Raw genomic sequence first — 18159 nt, forward strand, 5'->3', positions numbered from 1 at the left:
CGAACTTCCTGCTGGCTGCATCAATAAATAGATCCAAAATAATGGTATAATCATCTTGTCAAGGAGCCAGCTCCTACTGCTCCAGCAGATGTCCAAACTGATATGAAAATGTGGATATAAGACATTTTTTCCTGTTCAATATTACTGTAGAACCTGCAATTTGATAGCTGCTCCACTGTTTAAGTCAGATTTCCATACAAATTTTAAGAATTACGTTGTTCAGTTCACTTGGAGATCAGAGTTGGTATTTTACATGATTTCCTTTATTTCCTAGCTGTTATTAACCTCGATCTAGATTGTATTCCATTTAAAAGTTTCAGTCCCTCAGAGTGTGCTATACTGTGGATGTATGGAGCAAGATGCTGTGTAGGAGGAGCACCACATGAGAACACAGCTGTGTATCAGAGAAGTTGTACTGCTTATCCATTTCTAATGTCTGTTGACAAAATAAATTGTCTGTGTTCCTGCACTGTACTTTGTTCTGTATAAATATGAAAAGTACGTCTTACAAAATACAAAGAGTTGATCTGTAGGGATTTCACCTCTATATTAGCATCTGAGGAGAAAACCATTAGAAACTGGGCTTGTACTTTGAAAATAATGCTCTTTATGGCTCGAACAGGCAGAGTAACTTAGTTTCCTTATTAAGGGCCTGAAATTCTGAAATTTGTTTCTAACATGAATATATTCAGCAGGTCTTTCAAGAAGATGCTTAGAGCTTATTTTTTTAAGATTAGGTGTCCCTGTCCATAGCATCGGGTTTGGAACTAGATCTTTAAGGTCCCTTCCAACCCAAACCATTCTGATTCTATTATGAGACATGTAGATCTGTGCTAGGAGTAGGTTTTCCATTTAAAAAATGGTCATGTGGTGCATTGTGCAAAAGATACCAGATTGCAAGGAAGTAATAAATGGTTCTGAATAAAGTGTTTTTTTTGTTTTGTTGGTGTCTTTCCCCTGTTTACTCAACATGGGTACAGGGGGGTATGATCTGTATGTTCTGTCCAGACATTAACAGCAGAGGAAATGGCAGGAAGAATGACATGCAAAGAAGGGTGTGTGGAGTCTGTTAAGAACAATATCATAAAGGATAGAGGTGGAGGAAGAAGATGACCTTCAGTTGTGTATTTATTGCAGATTGATGGAGAAAATACAGGAGACTTTTTTGACACATATGCAGCTGCTTTTATACCTGACACAGAGACAAACCGAACAGTGTACATATCTGTCTGTGATGATGATCTTCCAGAGGCTGATGAGACCTTCACGTTTCATTTGACACTTCCAGTAAGTCTCAATTTTTCAGTTTATCTGTTCCCCAGAGAGCAGTGGTTACTCTGGTGTAAACTAATAGTTTTCCATAGATTTCTGTGTGGTCATACTGCTTGTGAGTCAGAATCCTGATAGGTAAGAACTAAAATCTGGGGACTAGCCAGGATGGTGGTGCTTGCTGCTCTTTAGGAGGTTTTGCCATTCCCTTGGGTATCTCTATGTCATGTTGCTGTGCAGCACAGACAAAGTGTGAAACTGGAGTGGGCTCTGCATTCAGCTGTGGACATATGAAGGTATACTAGAGCCCAGAACAGTTAATTCATTACTCTTACAACACAGTGATATCATATGTATTTTTCCCCATCGCCATATTTAATGCTTTATTTTGTTCTGTTCATTTTAGAAACCATCTGCAAGGATAAAGCTTGGCTCACCCACATCTGTCACTGTAACCATCTTATCGAATGACAATGCCTTTGGAATCATTTCTTTTAACATGGTATGGCTTTTTGTATGGTATGTCTGAAGATTTTAGAAAACAGAAAGGTGAAATCGCCTAAGATGCTAGTCAGTTATTCAGCTGAATCCCTTGAAAGCTGATTCTGAGTTACATCTTTGAAAAGATCTCTAGAGGTAATTCATGCGTGTGTATGTGATTTATACATACATACAGCTTTATTATTTCCATATGCTTTTAGGTGTGGAGATGTAGCCTGAGACCCTCACACTTGGATGTTGCTCGTCTGAAATATAAACCTTTTAAAAATTTGTGCAGTCCCACTGCCCCTCACCTGTAAGTCAAGATCTAAATATAATAGGGAAGAAGTGAGGAGTAATACTATTGGAAGGGTAAAGATGTGATTTGGAAATCTTGAGAATAGATACATTTTCCCATCTCTAGTGAGCAATTTTATACTGTACACTGAAGCTGAGAGAGCAGCATCATGGTACAGGCATTGGATAACACCTGCTGCAAGAAGACACTGCTGTGACTCTAGTGGTTTGGAGGAAATTTGCCACAACAGAGAGTTTGTGTTAGCAGAAAGAGAAACTGTGTATTATTGCCAGCGTTATGGTGTAGAGGAGTTCCCCAAAAAAGCACAAGAATGTGAGAAATTTATAGCACCACAGTACTGAGCCACACTGCTCCCTGAACTGATGTGATTCTTTGAAGTCATTCAGCTACAACGGTTTGATATACACAGTCCATTTACAGCTAGTTGTCTAATAAATGACATTTTAATGGAGAAAACCTATTTTTAATGGGTTTAGAAGCTCCTATAAATACCAGTGCTAATATGCCAGTGCTTTGAATATATTGACTCTGTTAATTTATGAAAAAAAAACCCCACTCTCCTTGCATAACATGATAATTTTTTTATCAGGAATCTTTCAAGCTTTGGATTAGCTGCACTAATTGGTGCCTAGGAAATGTACGCCATCAGTGGACTGGTTTGCAGATTGGATTAACTTGTCTGTGGGAGTTTGGTATTTCTATGGTAACAGTTTCTTCCTTCTGCTGTGATACTTGATCTGTGCCTGATTGCCTGTCCCTTTTCTTCCTGATTAGTCTGCCTTAATCACAGTGAATGAGCCCAGGGGCAGGAATGAATTTGTGCCTCTCACTCTAATTAGGGAGAGAGGAACCTACGGGATGGTCGTCGTATCTTTTGAGGTGAGTTTATCAAAAAGGCTTCATACCATAGTCTGTTGTATGAAACTGAGGCCGTAGTCATAACATATCAATGTGTTTATGAAAGTGAAAGCAGGATAAAATACCTGTGTCTGGGTTTGTTAAATCTGTCTCCTAAAATGGAAAGATACTACCTATCAAATGGAAAATTCTCTGACTCTTGAATTTGAGGAAAATTTAAGATATATTTGAGAAACCAGTGTATTCTCTGTAATTTAGGAAGCTATTTGAGGCAGCATTAGTTGGTATTACTAGAAAAAAAATGTGTCTTAATTGTGTAAGAAATGTCTTCTGTCATATTTTGTCAAATTTTTTCTATATTTGACATATAAACAGCTGTGTGAGTCCTCAAGGCTTGTGCCAACTTTGAACATGCAAGAACGAGGGCTCAGTATTTAGGGAAGTTCTGTATATGTAATATTGCAGTTTGAATCCACAGAAACTCAAGCCTTTCAGAATAATTACTCATGTGTAATATTTAGGCTGTTATTCATGTACTTGATTTGGCTGTGATATAGTTATTGCCTTTGGGGTTTTTTTGCTGTTTGTTTTTTATCTAGCTCTGATTCTATTAAATAGTTTAAAATTACATATAATTTATTTCATATTCATGTCTTCATCAGCTGCCTCATCTTAAATGATCTTAATACACATTATCAAAGGTTTAATCTAGACCTGTCAAAATCTCAAAAGATTTCTACTGGTTTTTATTGCATACTAAACACAGTGTTCATAGTTAATGTACAGAATGAGATTCTTTGTGTAATTGATTGCAAATCTGTTTGTTTTAGTGCCCAATAAATTTTACAATCTACAAAGTTAATCAGGTCCATCTCACAATGTAGTTTGTATATATGTTGAAAAATAAACTTCCAAGATTTTCTAAATAACCCCCCATATATTGCCTCTAGAGTATTCCTTGTCTTTTAGGTTTCACTAATAATTGTAATTTCCTTAGTATCACAAGTCCAGCTAGAGAGAACACAAAACCAGTAACTGCTATGATTTTCTTTTGGAAAAATTGAAGTATTAGTGATTTAAGTTAAATCAGAATGAATATCCTTTCAGTTATGTCAAAGACTCAGTTATACATCAGGAGATACCAGAGTCCTCATAGAACTGTATGGAAGTAGTTTTCTTTATCATTTGTGGACAATACATAAATTCTTCAGAGTGGTTACCCTAACTTATTCCATCTGCCAAAAAAAGCAGATTTTCGGAACTGGATGTGTGTGCCCATGATCAGGAGATGGCTGAACAGATAGTGGTTGTTATGCAGCTCACACACTGTATACAGATTATTGTACTTGTACGAGATTCATGTTCCTATTTCATAGATCTCTTATAATAAATATAAATTCTTCACAGATAGAAGATGGACCAAACCCAGCTGAAGAAGACTTAAGTCCAGCTAGGGGAAATATTACATTTACCCCTGGGAGATCAGTGGTGATTTATAATTTAACAGTGCTTGATGATCAGGTAAGAACAAGCTGATTTCGTGTTTGGTTTGGATGTGCAGGAGGTGAAGAGCTGTTCTGCAGAGACTTAAAGTAATAAATTAACAAAAATTTTTTAATAAGGTTAAAAGTGCTTCTACTTAAAAAAGTAATGTTAAATTTTGGCTCTCTGGGCTCTCATTTTACTCCTAATGCTACCTCTGCAGTTCTCAACAGTGCATATATTTAGTTTCTGAACACATCATCACAGATGCCTGTGCAGCTCCTCTGCCTTCATTTAACAGGCACAAGAATCCAGTTTATTCTTTGTTAACTTGATCTGCTCTCACTTGTGTGCAGCACAGACATGTTATGGTTGCCACTAAAAAAAGAATAAAACACACTGAATATTCAGAGGGAAAAGATAGATTAAAAAAAAAAAAAAAAATTACACAGATATATTTGAAGTTAGAAGCATATTTTTTAAAAGTACTAAAATTAGGTAACATTTCTAAAAGAAGCAGGCAGTCTTGTGAAGAGAATGGAAGCTCTTCACAATTTAGTGATACTAAAATTTTCAATTTTTAGGTTGGTCTTTGAAAAAAATATGTTGAGTTGTGAGCCTTTCTATTGCTGTGGAAAAAAAAAACATATTCTATTTTCAATTTGTGATTTTAATTTTTCTGACATTTTATTCTTTTTTTTCCCCTTTGTTTTTTTAGTTATTATTTGTAATGGGTTTGAGAGGCAAAACAGAGGCACCAAAGTTACTAAATATGATGCAGAACAACTTAATAAGGAAATTCCCAGGGGAAAAAAAATGATGGCAAAAAATTGCCTGTCTCAGAAGTGAGCAAATTTAAAGCCTTTTTTTGCATATTTCTGTTAGTCAAAAAAAGTGGTTTTCCAGATCTATCTTGATACTTCTAATATTAAGAGGCTGTGCCAGGCTGGTGTGTAGAAATAGCTCATTCAGGGTAGGTGTAACATTTCCTTGACTTACACACAGAAATAAATCAGTAAGCTTTTAGGAAGGATGTGATTTTATTTTTCTTTAAGTTTCTTAAAGTGAGGCCTGTACAAGGGTGGTTGGTCCATTCAGTGAAAATCTTCCACAGCCATATATGAAAGGTTAATTTTGCATAAAACCTCTTTGTTGATATGATGAAGATGATGTAATTCACAAGAATCCAGTGTTACTCTCAGAACTTTGAGCTGTTGAGATCTGAAGTGAGGAAGAACAACAGAAGAATCATAAAATCACAGAATCACTTTGGTTGGAAGGGACCTCCAGGATCATCGAGTCCAACCTTCCTCCCAACATTTCCCTATCCACTAGGCATTTTTTATTAACTGGGTAGCCCTTTTCCTACAGAAATTAGGGCAGTGCAGATCTGATCTCCATGGCTCTACATTTATAGTAACTTTACTGTGGACGTTTCCTTTTCTCTTGAGGAATAATGGAAACTTTGTTAGGAGAATATGAAAGAGGAGAGGCAGCACTGGAACTCCTTTATAGTGTTGCCTTTGAAGTTTACTGGGTTTTTTTTGAGTCAGTCATGATGCCATTGAGGACTCCAGAATGTCCAATTTATGTGAGCTACTAAAATGTGAACTACAACTACAGCTGTGGATGCGTTTTGGCCATCTCTTAAATATATATTGTTGTGGTGGAAAATAGTATATTAATTAGTGAACTAAACAAAATGTAAAGGTAGCATCTATTCTAATAATTAGAGAATATCTAATAACAGACAATAATAAGGTAAAATAACTGTGTTGTATCTCAGTATAGGAGAGAGGTGACAGAGAGCTTCCAGGTCTCATGGTGACAACAAAAACCTGCATCAGTCAACAGCATTATGCAAGTCTAAGTGCTGCAAGCCAAACAGGGGACAGAATTGGCATCAGCTATAAAGGCAGTTGCCTGCCCACTCTTTCAGTCCTAAAAAAGGATCCGAGGGTGGCCAATTAACAAATGAGTATGAAAGAGAAGAAATATTGGACAGCAGGGTTTTCAGAACTTTTTTAGCTCGGTAAACAAAAGTGCATGAATAGGATTTGTCAACTTTATATCAGACTATTACCATTAGCAAAAAATAAGTAATTTTGTCCTGGAGTTCCTCTTAGAAACAAATAATACGGGTTTCCAGGAGTCCACAGCAAGGATGAGGTGCAAAGATCATAACATAATTAATTTTAAAATATTCATTTTTTACCTATAAGTGTTAATATTTTTTTTCCATTAAATAGGTTTTGCAAATCAAGATTTGGGGAGTAAAATACAGAAAGATAAACCAAAAATCTCATTTCTACTTTCTGTAGTTTGTGGTTTATAAGCCATTCTTTGTTATCAGCTGCATCAGAGACTAGAGAAAAAATAGCTAACACTAAAATGTAGTTTTAAAGAGTCGTTTTGTCAAAATGCCAAAGCTTAATTAATTAATAAGCACCAGAAAACACTTTCTGAGATCTGTGATGGAGGTGTTCTCTGGGGACATGAGTGTGTCTGAATGTAGGCAGAGTTCCTTTTCCCACTGTATAGGAAGGGATGGGCCAAGGTAGGTTGTGGCCACATGTAGTGCCTGTATTCTCTCAGGCTTGTGCAGAGGTAAATCAGTACCAACATCAGGAAATCAAGATGTAAATCTAAATAACTGGGAGGGACTTCTGTTTCCAGACAGAGGCTGTTTCCAAAAGTGGAGTTTGGATCTCCTCATAGTCTCAAGTTGCAAAGATCCAGATTTTTCTCATTTTTGTGTAGGTTTTTTTTTTTTGCTTTGGCTATCCATCCATTTTCATATTGCCAGAGCACAGAATGGTTTTAGAAGATGGAAACATTCAATTCTGAGGAAGGATTTTTAGTCAAAGATAAAAGCACGACTTCTCTCCTGTTTGTTTTAACATGAAATGAGCTGTCAAGATTGTATAATTTCCTTTTCTGGCAAAATCTATAAAACATTTCTCAGCAAGAGTGTTCTGCATGTGTTTGAAATGTGACTTACACCTGCTTGCTAATGTATTTCCAGGTCCCTGAAAACGATGAACTGTTTGTTGTTCATCTGAGAAGCGTGGAAGGCGGGGCCGAAATCAACCGCACAAAGAATTCTGTCCAGATTCACATTAAGAAAAATGACAGTCCTGTGCGTTTCGTTCAGAGTGCTTATATGGTGCCTGAGGAGGTTGATGTGTTAACCATTCAGGTGGTTCGTGGGAAGGATGTCAGTGGACAATTAGTTGGCCCTGATGAAGATGAAGTCTCTGTCAGTTACGCCGTCATAACTGGGGATTCGACTGCGCACGCGCAGCTCAGCCTGGACTTCCTCGACCTACAGCCAAACACAACCCTCGTTTTCCCACCTCTAGTTCATGAGTTGTACATGAAATTTAAGATCCTTGATGATGCCATACCAGAAATTGCTGAGACCTTTCAGATTATGCTTCTTAAGGACACTTTGCAGGGAGATGCTGTTTTGGTTCATCCGTCTGTCGTTCACGTCACCATCCAACCGAATGATAAACCCTATGGAGTACTGTCAATCAACAGCATCCTGTTTGCTCAGCCTGTTATCATTGATGAAGACCAAATTTCAAGGTACTACAGATCTTCAAATCTCGTGTCTAGTCAGCTGAAGAGATTTGCTCGGCGTGTTGAGCATCCTTAGGATTTCATGGAAAGTAGTTATAAAACTGCTAGTGAAAATTTAATGTAGAAACCACTTAGCATGTTTTTATTGTCATTAATTACACAAAGATTTCAAAGAAGTGGGAGTGTTTGACTATACAGGAGGTGTCTTAATATTTATGAACCATATGCAAAACCAGTAGATATTTAATCACATCAACAGAATACTGAATAACCCTTAATCTAAAGGCAGGAGCAGTGAAATCATGGTGCTGCCACACACTAGTTCCTACAAGTGGGAAACAGATTTCTGTTTTCTTCTCCTGATAAATCTTTGTATTTGCTACATATAAAATCAATTTCTGGTTAAAAAAAAAAAGTGTTGAGTGTCTCCCACTAAACACTTCCCTTAAATGCAGAAATAAGTTAAATATTTGTGATTTTACAGAGAGATGTAAAAAAAAGCTCTGTAAAAAATTTACAGGCAGAACTGATACACAATGTTGACAGTCGCAGTAAAAGTGTCCACTGCTAGCTACTGATGGTAGTTCACCTCCAGAGAAACATGTAGTGCATCAGGGTGTCATACCGTGAATACTTCCAAAAGAATATTTTATGGTATGTAGAGCCCAGCACTTCAGTATTCAACTTTCTTTCTTATACAGAGTAAAGAAATAAATCTTGCTTTCTAAATTTTTGTTAAGTCACACTCCCCAGACTTTTTGTGTAGTCATGTACTTGTCAGATGCAGGAAAGATGACATTTCCAGTATCAGAAATAATTGATAACATTATTTCAGTACAGAGGCAAATAGTTCATTCAGAATGATTTAAATGTCTATTCCCAACAGCTGTATTGTAATACAGCTTATAAAATTGTGTTGAAGATCCACAGAGGAGAAGTCCTCTGAAATTTGACATGTATTTCTTGAGAAAAATGTAAAACATGCCAAGTCTCCATTTCTCAGTATCTTTCTTGCTATAAACAAACTAAGTTCTAACAAATATCTCTAGAGGCATTACCAAATTAGAGTTAGAATCAGAATACAGAATCAGAAGAAAAGTCCTTACACATGTGTTACATTTCACAAACTTTAAGCCTGGACTCAAATGCCAGTTGCAGCAGCTAACATTTATTCTGTTTAAGCCAGTGTAAATATTTTAGGGAATCAATAACTAAGCAAGTCAATCTTAATTCTGATTTCATATTGTGGGCTCTTATTTTCATTCGAAACCGTAGGTTTGAAGGGATCACGATTGTAAGGAATGGTGGAACACATGGAAACGTGTCTGTTACCTGGGTTATAACCCGAAATAACAGTGATCCCTCACCTGTGACTGCAGACCTCTTTCCAGAGACTGGGGAGCTATGTTTTGATCAAGGACAGATGCTGGTAACACTTCCCCTGAACATTGTTGAGGATGATGTACCAGAAGAGGCAGAGCCCTATCTTCTGAAACTCTTACCTCAAACGATACAGGGAGGTGCAGAAGTCAGTGAACCCTCTGAGGTAAATTTGCTTGTGGAATTCTTTTGGAGAAGGTAACAATAGGTGCTAATGAGGGACTTTACCCATTCTGATATCAGTGATTTATTGGCTAAACTGGCAAAAAGGTTTGGGCTTGAATATGAATCAAACAAATTCATCCTTAATCTATTCCTAGTGTATAAAGCTGTATCCAGCACGTTTTCCTTAGTGTAGTATGCAAAGGCAGAACTTTTTAGTGCATCCTAGATTATTCCCAACATACATGGCATTGCAGAAATGCTGTCGTGAGGGACTGCTTGCTAAGAGAAGGCAGGAAAGTTATTTTTACTTCCTCATTTGCTGTCTTAGTGACTCCTGGAACGTTTTACACCAGGAAAAGCTTCAAGGGGAGGGGTGGGTGATTAAGACCATAACCTCTGAACTGTTAAATAAAGGGAGGCCATCACTGCTGACAATTTTGTGACTCAAGTCCCTACTTCCTCTTTCTCAAAACGGTTGGAATGAACTTGGTGAACAAAACAAAATTTTTCATAATGTGGAACATCTAAAAATTATTCGCTTTGGCTGCTGAAAAAAAATCAGTTATTCAGAGCTCAGTCTGGCACATGGATGATGCAGAGTGGGAAAGTTGCCACCAGTGTTGTGCTGCTTGTGCACAAAGAATACTTTTGGGCTGTCAATCTGATTTCTTTCCTGAGAGACAGCTCACAAAGGGGAAAAATGTATGGTGACAGGACATGCTTTTGTGAGCACACAAAAACTGTGGTATATTGTAATGGAAGCACAGAGTCAGTGATGCTGTTTTCTGTTTTTCAGCTTCTCTTTTACATTCAGGACAGTGATGATGTTTATGGCTTAATAAAATTTCACCCTTTGGAGAATCAGAAGATTGAAAGTAATCCAATGGGACGCTTCTTGTCCTTGAGTTTCGCAAGGGAGAGAGGAGCAGTTGGGGATGTGCAGTTGGTTTATACTGCACTGTATATTCCAGCTGGAGCTCTGGATCCTGTGAGAGCAAAAGATGGCATCCTAAATGTGTCTGGAAGAAGCGTTCTCATGTTTCCAGAAGGAAAAACACAAGATACTTTAAATATACCAATAAGAAATGATGCGTTTCTTCAAAATGGTGCTCATTTCCTTGTACAGGTATCTCAGCTGTGCTTTGGGGTGTTTCTTTTGAATAAAATACATAAAAGGTGTGTGAAAGATACAGATCTATGCAGAAGCTATAATTTAGTAGTGGCTCCTTCCCTTTTAATTTAAGTAAAATGCGGCGACCTGTTAAAAAAAAAAAAAAGAAAAGAAGAAAGTGATTAGTTCTGTAGCTAAGAAAACTTTCTTATTCAGAGACAGCTTCCACACCATAAGGAACCTTTTTCCTATTCATTCTTTACTAATTATATAATTTTTGAAAAAAAAAAGACTGTTTTAACAGGACTTAGGTATTAATCATTAAATTTAACAAAAGGAGATCAATGTTGCAGAAATCAGTTACCTTCTGAGGTATGTTTCTCTGTCTACTTGGCCTTCAATTTAGCCAAATTAAGGTTCTCAAATTACAGAAACATGACAAATTTTAGAAATGACAAGCATTAATATAGTTAAACATATGTTTAATTTACGTATAAGTTTGGCCAGAGAACTTGAGAAGTATTTTGTGCAGTTTTTCCTTGTATGCCTTTTTGATTTCTTTGTCTTTTTTTTTTTTATATCTGAATTTGTAAGAAGGTAACTTCTGTCATGGCTAATTAAAAGTGGCTGAAAAAAATTCACAAACACTTTTGACAGTAAACTGGATTTTCTGAAAAAAATATTTAAAAAAAGAATTTCCACTTTCCAAGGAAGGCTTTCCTTTTTCACTGGAGAAAAACAAATTTGCTTACATTTTAGCAAGTAATTATTCAGATATACTGCTGTGGAAGATCCTGGGCATGCTAATCAGTATTGGCTATACTTATTTTCTCATTTGCATATAAGACTAACCCATAATATCTACTTACTGTGATTAACTGTTGCCACTCTGGTCATCTGGGACAGTAAGCCCAGGTAGTGATCTTGAATATACACAAAGTGATGAGTTGGCACATCCAAAGCACAAATCACAAATTTGTGAACAAATTTCTTAGTTCCTTTTAATATTTTCCTTTTAAGTCAGATGTCTTTAGAGTCGCTGTTAAATCCTTTAAAATGTGCAAGATTTTGTCTATAACTTATGGTCATCCAAAGATATTCTAATTATTTCTGGGACCTTGAAAAGATTTCATTCCTCCACCTCTTTCTTCCCAAATTCCTTTTCTTTTTTTTTCCCCTTTAAAAAAATAGATGTTGCCAGAATTATATTGTTATTTTACTTGTATGCAGCTTTTTTGGCCTTCACTATAGGGAACTGTGTGGTGGAATACTAGGTTGGTATGTTTTACTTCCACATGAGATCAGAAAGACCTACAGAAGGCTTGAACCACCTAATTCTAAGCCTCTTTTAAATGATGCATTATAAATAACACTGCAGTGTGGACCATGGATGAGACAGACCTATGATAAGTATTTCAGAATGCAGGCACTTTGCCTGGCTTTTCAAACTGTGGATTCCAGAGAGGCGGGGGGTGGGTGTTCTATACTTCCTCCATGAACCATAAAAATCTTTTTGTCTGAATAACCAAAATCAGAAGGGCTTTCCAGCACAAATAATTCATTTAGAGAAGGAAGAAAAATACCCCTATTTATCACTATGACAATCCTTCTATGTTGTGAATAAACGATAATCTCAGCGAACATGTTCAGAATGAGAAGATTACGGAGTTTGTACTAGGCACAATAAAGGATCAACTTGGGAATCAGGGGAGGAGGAGTGGAGGAGGAAATGAAGCTTAAACAGAACTAGAGAATGGGTAGAGGAACTGGAAGAGTAAGATTAACATTCTTCAGTGACATCTTCAATTAAATAACCTGCTGTAGTCAGAGGTGCAGTTTTTGTTATGGACAGGAAGATTAACTAATTTAATAAAGTAGTCATCATTATCATTCAATTCACAACACATTCTTTTTTCCTCATGAGCTGATTTGCTTTGAAAAGGAAATGCTGAACTAAAAAAAAAATGTGTTTGGGTTCTTCATTAATTATTACAAGTGAAGCAAACAGTCCCACCATCTGTTCCTCAGACTCTCAGTAACTAGCTGACAGAGTTGAGAATCATTTGCTGAACGCTGTGTGTGTAAAATAGTTCAGTTTATCACCAAACAAACTGTGCTTGAATATTTTTGTGTGTTACTCAAGCAGTGGTAGAGCAAAGTGTGACACAGCCCAAGTATTTTATATAGATTGGCTTTAAGAATTGAAAGGCTTTAAAAGTCATCAGCTGGAATGGTGTTTCATGATCACTATGGATGATTTAAATAAGGCTACTTTCCTCCAATAAAACCTAAATATGTCATAGCATCTGAGAACTCTATGCAAAAAACATCCTTGTGGGAGTTGAAAGGTGGTTGTCATTGGTGGTCCATGTGCCAGTGAACTGTTTGCAGAAGTATATGCAAATCAGTTTTGGAAACATTTATTATAATGGTGCACATAGACAGAATCACATGGTATAAATTATATTTGAAAGAAATGTTTAAACAGGCAAGTCCTGCTTTCCCTTCTATGTCTCTACTGGTGCTGGTTTTAGTGAGTTACTCATTCAAAGAAAGGGTAAATATTTTTCTTTCTCTTCCTAGTATAAATAAACACTCAGAAATGTGGTAATACAGGAGGACTGCAGTTTTGAAACACTGTACTGACTTCCAATTCTGAATCCAATTCTAATGTACTAAATATTGTAAAAAGGGAAGTCCTTCAAGCTGTATGAGAGAAGAAAGAAGATTGGATCATTCTTTGGTTTCATCAGAAGCTGTGATTTATTGTGGTTCTAGTGATCTCAGCAGATCTTTGTCGATGTATGACACAAAAACTGAAGCTGGGACAATAGCTTGGGCCACTACTCAAATCACCACTGTTATTCATAGGTCTAGTAATGAATTGGCTGATCTAGAAAGTTCATTCTTCCTCTACTTACATCTTGTTGTGTACATGAAAACAATTTGTCTGAGAGGTATAGCATTCTGCTGACAAAGCTCAATGACATCCACTTCATTTCTTCAACAAGTCCATTGATAAGTTTTTCTAACAGCAACATTGCCAGTAAGTGAAATTTGTTCTGGAGATCTTTTGCTTCCTGCATATGAAACTTACTATGAAATGTCAAAATTTTTCTGGCTTGGTACTAAGGCTTCTTGTTTCTCAGGTTTTTTTTCTTATGTTTTCCTACAGCTGGAAAAAGTTGAGCTGGTGAACAGAATTCCTCTAGTCCCACCTCTGAGTCCTAGGTTAGGTGAGATTCGAAATATTTCTCTGAGGATTACTCCTGATATTGCAAATGGAGAAATAGGCTTTACTAGCAATCTTCCAATTATTCTTTCTGAGCCAGAGGATACCCCTGCTACGGTGGTAAGTAAATCTTTTTATATTCTCCCTTAGTATGGAAAATATATTTGGAGAAAGCAAAGTTTGCTCTATTTAGTGTAACATTTGAAAATCAATCTGAGAAAAATCCTTCTGTCAAGATCTTGTCTGATCCCAAATGTTCCCCTCCTTTAAAAGACAAAGTCAAAAAGTGCTTGTAAAACTGAAGTCTGAGATAATGTGTTAGTCATGATCAGAAAAGTGAGGCTGGTCTTTGCTCTCTCTAAAGCATCTAAAACCAGTTGAGTCTTGATGCTCATACAGAACAAAAGGTGCTGCAGACAGTTTTAATCTCTCTCACCAGCTGCAAAGGTAATAGTGTAGAGCAGGACTGATGTCACTCCCAGATTTCATGGAAATGTCTCTGTATCTTTTAGCTGGCAGACTCTTAATGCAAACATACAGTTTGGCTTGCTGGGTGTGTTTATCAGCAGTTATTCTTTTTAGGTTTCAGAGAACCCAAAGAAACATTTTTAAAAGCATTGCCATCCATTTCAGTGCTTTAGTCCCAGCCCAAGAAACCTTTTTTAGAAATTTTTTTTTTTCATACAATTTCTCTTCTTTCCCATTTTTCCCTAGTTGTCTTCACTGAAATTTTTCCCACAAATCCTGACTCAGATAACTTGTTTCTTACTTTTAAATTAGAACACCTAATTTCCTTAAATCAGAGTACAAGTTGGCATTGTAGTGTAACAAGCAGAGTAAAATTATGCTAGTTAGATTTAAAACCTAAGTTGTGTCTTGATGAGGTGGGGACTGATTATATCAGTCATAAAAGTCTTTTTGTGTTTATGGTTCTTAGTGGTTTGTCATGTTAGTTATCTGTCATTTCCACTCTCAAGTGTATAAATGATTAAAAGGGTAGGATTCAGTAAATATTTTTTGTTGATATACCATCTTTGATTCCATATCTTATAATAAGAGGAGTGAAGGTGAACATTTTGAGGCTCATACTCAGTAATTTGCAAGGGGTTGATTGTTTTTCCATCTAGTTTTACAAGTCACAACAGACTGATGTCTTTCCTAGGTTTCCATTGCATTGCATCGAGATGGGACAGATGGTCAAGCAACTGTGTTTTGGAGTTTGAAACCTTCTGGTCTCAATCAGAAGGCAGTAACACAGGATGATATCAGTCCCTTTAATGGTTCTGTGGTTTTCTTATCTGGGCAAAGCGATACTACAATCAACATTACTGTTAAAGCTGATGATACACCTGAAATGAATGAAACTGTGTTGCTAAGTTTGGACAGGTATTGTAGCTCGATCTCTATTCCTATGTATCAGTTCTAATACTCAGTTTATGTATACACAGTATTAATTAGGAGGTAATGCCTGTATTGTGTTGATAAATGCCTGAAAGAACATTAGGCCCTTGATTCAGACTGTGTATGGATTGTTCTCTGACTGGAGATCAATGTAAAAAACTGTATTGCATTATGATCTGATGACATAATTATGCTCATATTTTGATGAAAAAAAAGGTAGGCTATTCAGAAAGTTCTTTCTCCTTTGGTCTTTAGTTATAGCTCTTAATCAGAAAAGTGATATTTTGTGAGATAATGGGGAAAACTAAAACAAAGAGTAGAAAACAATACATCACTGTGTTTCTGTCACAAAAAAAAAGGTTTATAGCTAGGATGTCACTGCAGAATTAGATCAGCTTTTTACTTGTTTGATCTGTGCATTCAGTATTCCTTCCTCTTGATAACAGGATACTTCCAACATAAATCCTGGCTTCCAAAATAGCCCAGTGTGACCATTTCCACATGCTTCAGCTACGAAGAGGGGCAGTAATGTTCCTGAAGCACAGTGTTGTAATCTCCCTTCTGCATGAGATCAGGATTATAGCATAATTAAGGCTGTAAGGGAGCTCAGGAGATACTATTATCTGCATGTGGACGCTACTCAGAATACTTAAATTAGTTTATATCCAGGAGTGTATTCCCTCTTTGATATACTAACAGGAGAACCTTGGCTATGTCTTCTGGCCTGCTTCCAACAACTCAGTGATCTATATGTAATCTGGAAATACCACAACTTCTTCTACTACCTCCAAAATGTACCTCCTCTAATGTACATTTTTTCACTTTTCCTGGAAGCATACTTTGAATGTCCATATTTACTACTCCTACTCAAAGCTGAACATCTGTTCCTTACCTAGTCCTTACCTTATGGTGAGGAAGTATTCTTGTCCTATATAGGAAGGGCATATATGGGAGGTTCAACACCAATTACCCATGATGGTTACATACTAGGAAACCAGCAATCAGCTCCTCAGGCTGGTTTGGAAAGCTTGTTTTTGGAATGTCATTCTATCACACAAGAAAGATATTATTCCATTGGATGATTGGCCTGCTTCTGTAAAAGCTGGCTGTTGGATGCATCCTGTGCAGAATGAGTTATTTCATTCTGCCTTGGCTGCTCACTGCATTGGAAAGACAGTCCTGTTCAAGGCAAAAACTGATGGAGGCTATTGCAAGCAGTTCTCTGTTTTCCTGTCTATGAAACTGCTCTGTCTCAAGGAATTCATTAGAGTCTCTGGCCCAAAGCAAGAAAATAAGATTTAAAATGATGATTGAAGTTGTGGAGAAGTTGTGTAAGGTGCCAAAAATGTGAAGTGGGAGGTTGTCAAACAATAGGTAGAGGAGTTGGACAGCATGAAAGATTAACTTAAGTTCTGGCAGCTCTGAAGGTATGTGTAACTACAGCTTTCTGCCACTGATTCTGAGGAGTAATCCCAGGCTGTGCCTTGAAAATGATGGGTGCATGAGAATGGGACTGGCAGCTGAACAAACATAACCACTGTTCTGCTTTTGCTGTGTGTGGTGGGAGTAGCAGGTTCTGCTGATCATGAAGTGGCTGGTGAAACGTGTGCCAGCAGTAAGCAGCTTTCCCACACTTGGCAAGGTCAGAGAGTGAAGTAAGGAACAGGTGGTCTGGCCTGGAAAAAGAACTAAACAAGGAGGAGATAAAATCTTAACTCTTCTCTAGACCTGGATAGTATCCCTCAAGGCTATGAGTGAAATTTGGCAACTTTAATATTGGGAGAAGCCAAGAATGAAATGACTGCAAAGATCATCCTTTCAGTGCTGGAGATGACTCTTCAGATTGGGGTTGATGGATACTGGCAGGGATCTGTGTGTAAACTCATGGTATTGCTTTTTTTTGCATAGTCTGTGTGTTCTGGATGAACAGAAGATTTCAGTTTCCAAGGCTGGCAGCCAGCACTTCACAGCAGTAGTGAATTAGCATGAAAACAAAGATGCACTGTGCTGGAGATGTGCTTGTACTGTTCTATAAATTGTAGCATAAGGCAGTAGGAAAATGGAGCATGTAAGAACTTCAGTGAAACTATAGACATAGAAATACGTTCATAAGCATCCTATTTATTGCAATTAGTGATAGCATGGATAAAATAATAAAAATAATTAGCTCTAACAAGGGTGTATTATTTACATCTCAGTGGTGGTGTTAGGGCAGCTTACATTTTAAACGAGTTTTGATTGCATTCATAACTACAAAAGCTTTCCAAGCCATTAAAAATTGTATTTTCCTGTGTCCTCTGTCTGTAGGTCATAGACATTAAAAATAACTCTGAATTCTGTCCACAAAATGGATGCCAATGAATATCATAAACAATAGGCTTCCAAAGAAGACAGATGAGTAATAAAGAAGCAAGAGACTCCCGTACCTGCTGAAGCTTCTTCATATTTTATTTTTTTAGGAGTAGCTTCAGGTTCAATGTCTGCCCGTATTGAATAGGCCTGAATTGAGACCAAATATAAATAAAAAAAGTAGGGAAATCTGTGTAAGAAAGAAATGGCCTTGGTCTTGATGAGTGTAGGTGGAACAGGCCATGGGAATTGTGTGTATGCTTTGTGAAAGCTTACATACACACTAGGGGTGTTCATTGTACCTGGTGAGCACAAATAGAAATCAGGTTTTAAAAAATCTGGATGTCCTTTATTCCTTCTGCACAATGTATTCTCCTACTGGCTGTTGTCCTCCTCTCAATAGGGTACAGACACACAGAATCTTGGAACAGCTTTGTGCTGATAAATTTATTTTAATTTGTGAAAATGATAATCCATCAATAGATGACTGTCTAAATAGTCCTTATGCTCAATTTTAAGTCATGGTAG

General features: G+C 37.0%; 1 protein-coding gene across 1 annotated transcript in view; it reads left to right on the top strand.

The window, feature by feature from the left end:
* The window catches only part of GPR98 (G protein-coupled receptor 98), a gene marked incomplete at its 3' end in the record, with an annotated part of 83239 nt that overhangs the window by 12425 nt on the left and 52655 nt on the right, over positions 1–18159 (top strand). The window contains exons 3-11 of the mRNA XM_008948264.1: positions 1138–1287; positions 1676–1771; positions 2843–2947; positions 4334–4447; positions 7434–7999; positions 9269–9539; positions 10335–10664; positions 13825–14001; positions 15044–15267. Of these exons, the coding sequence (XP_008946512.1) occupies positions 1138–1287; positions 1676–1771; positions 2843–2947; positions 4334–4447; positions 7434–7999; positions 9269–9539; positions 10335–10664; positions 13825–14001; positions 15044–15267 (2033 nt within the window). The remainder of the gene's footprint in view (positions 1–1137; positions 1288–1675; positions 1772–2842; positions 2948–4333; positions 4448–7433; positions 8000–9268; positions 9540–10334; positions 10665–13824; positions 14002–15043; positions 15268–18159) is intronic.

This window comes from Merops nubicus, unplaced genomic scaffold, assembly GCF_000691845.1.
Source record: "Merops nubicus isolate BGI_N331 unplaced genomic scaffold, ASM69184v1 scaffold25309, whole genome shotgun sequence".
NCBI lineage: Eukaryota > Metazoa > Chordata > Aves > Coraciiformes > Meropidae > Merops > Merops nubicus.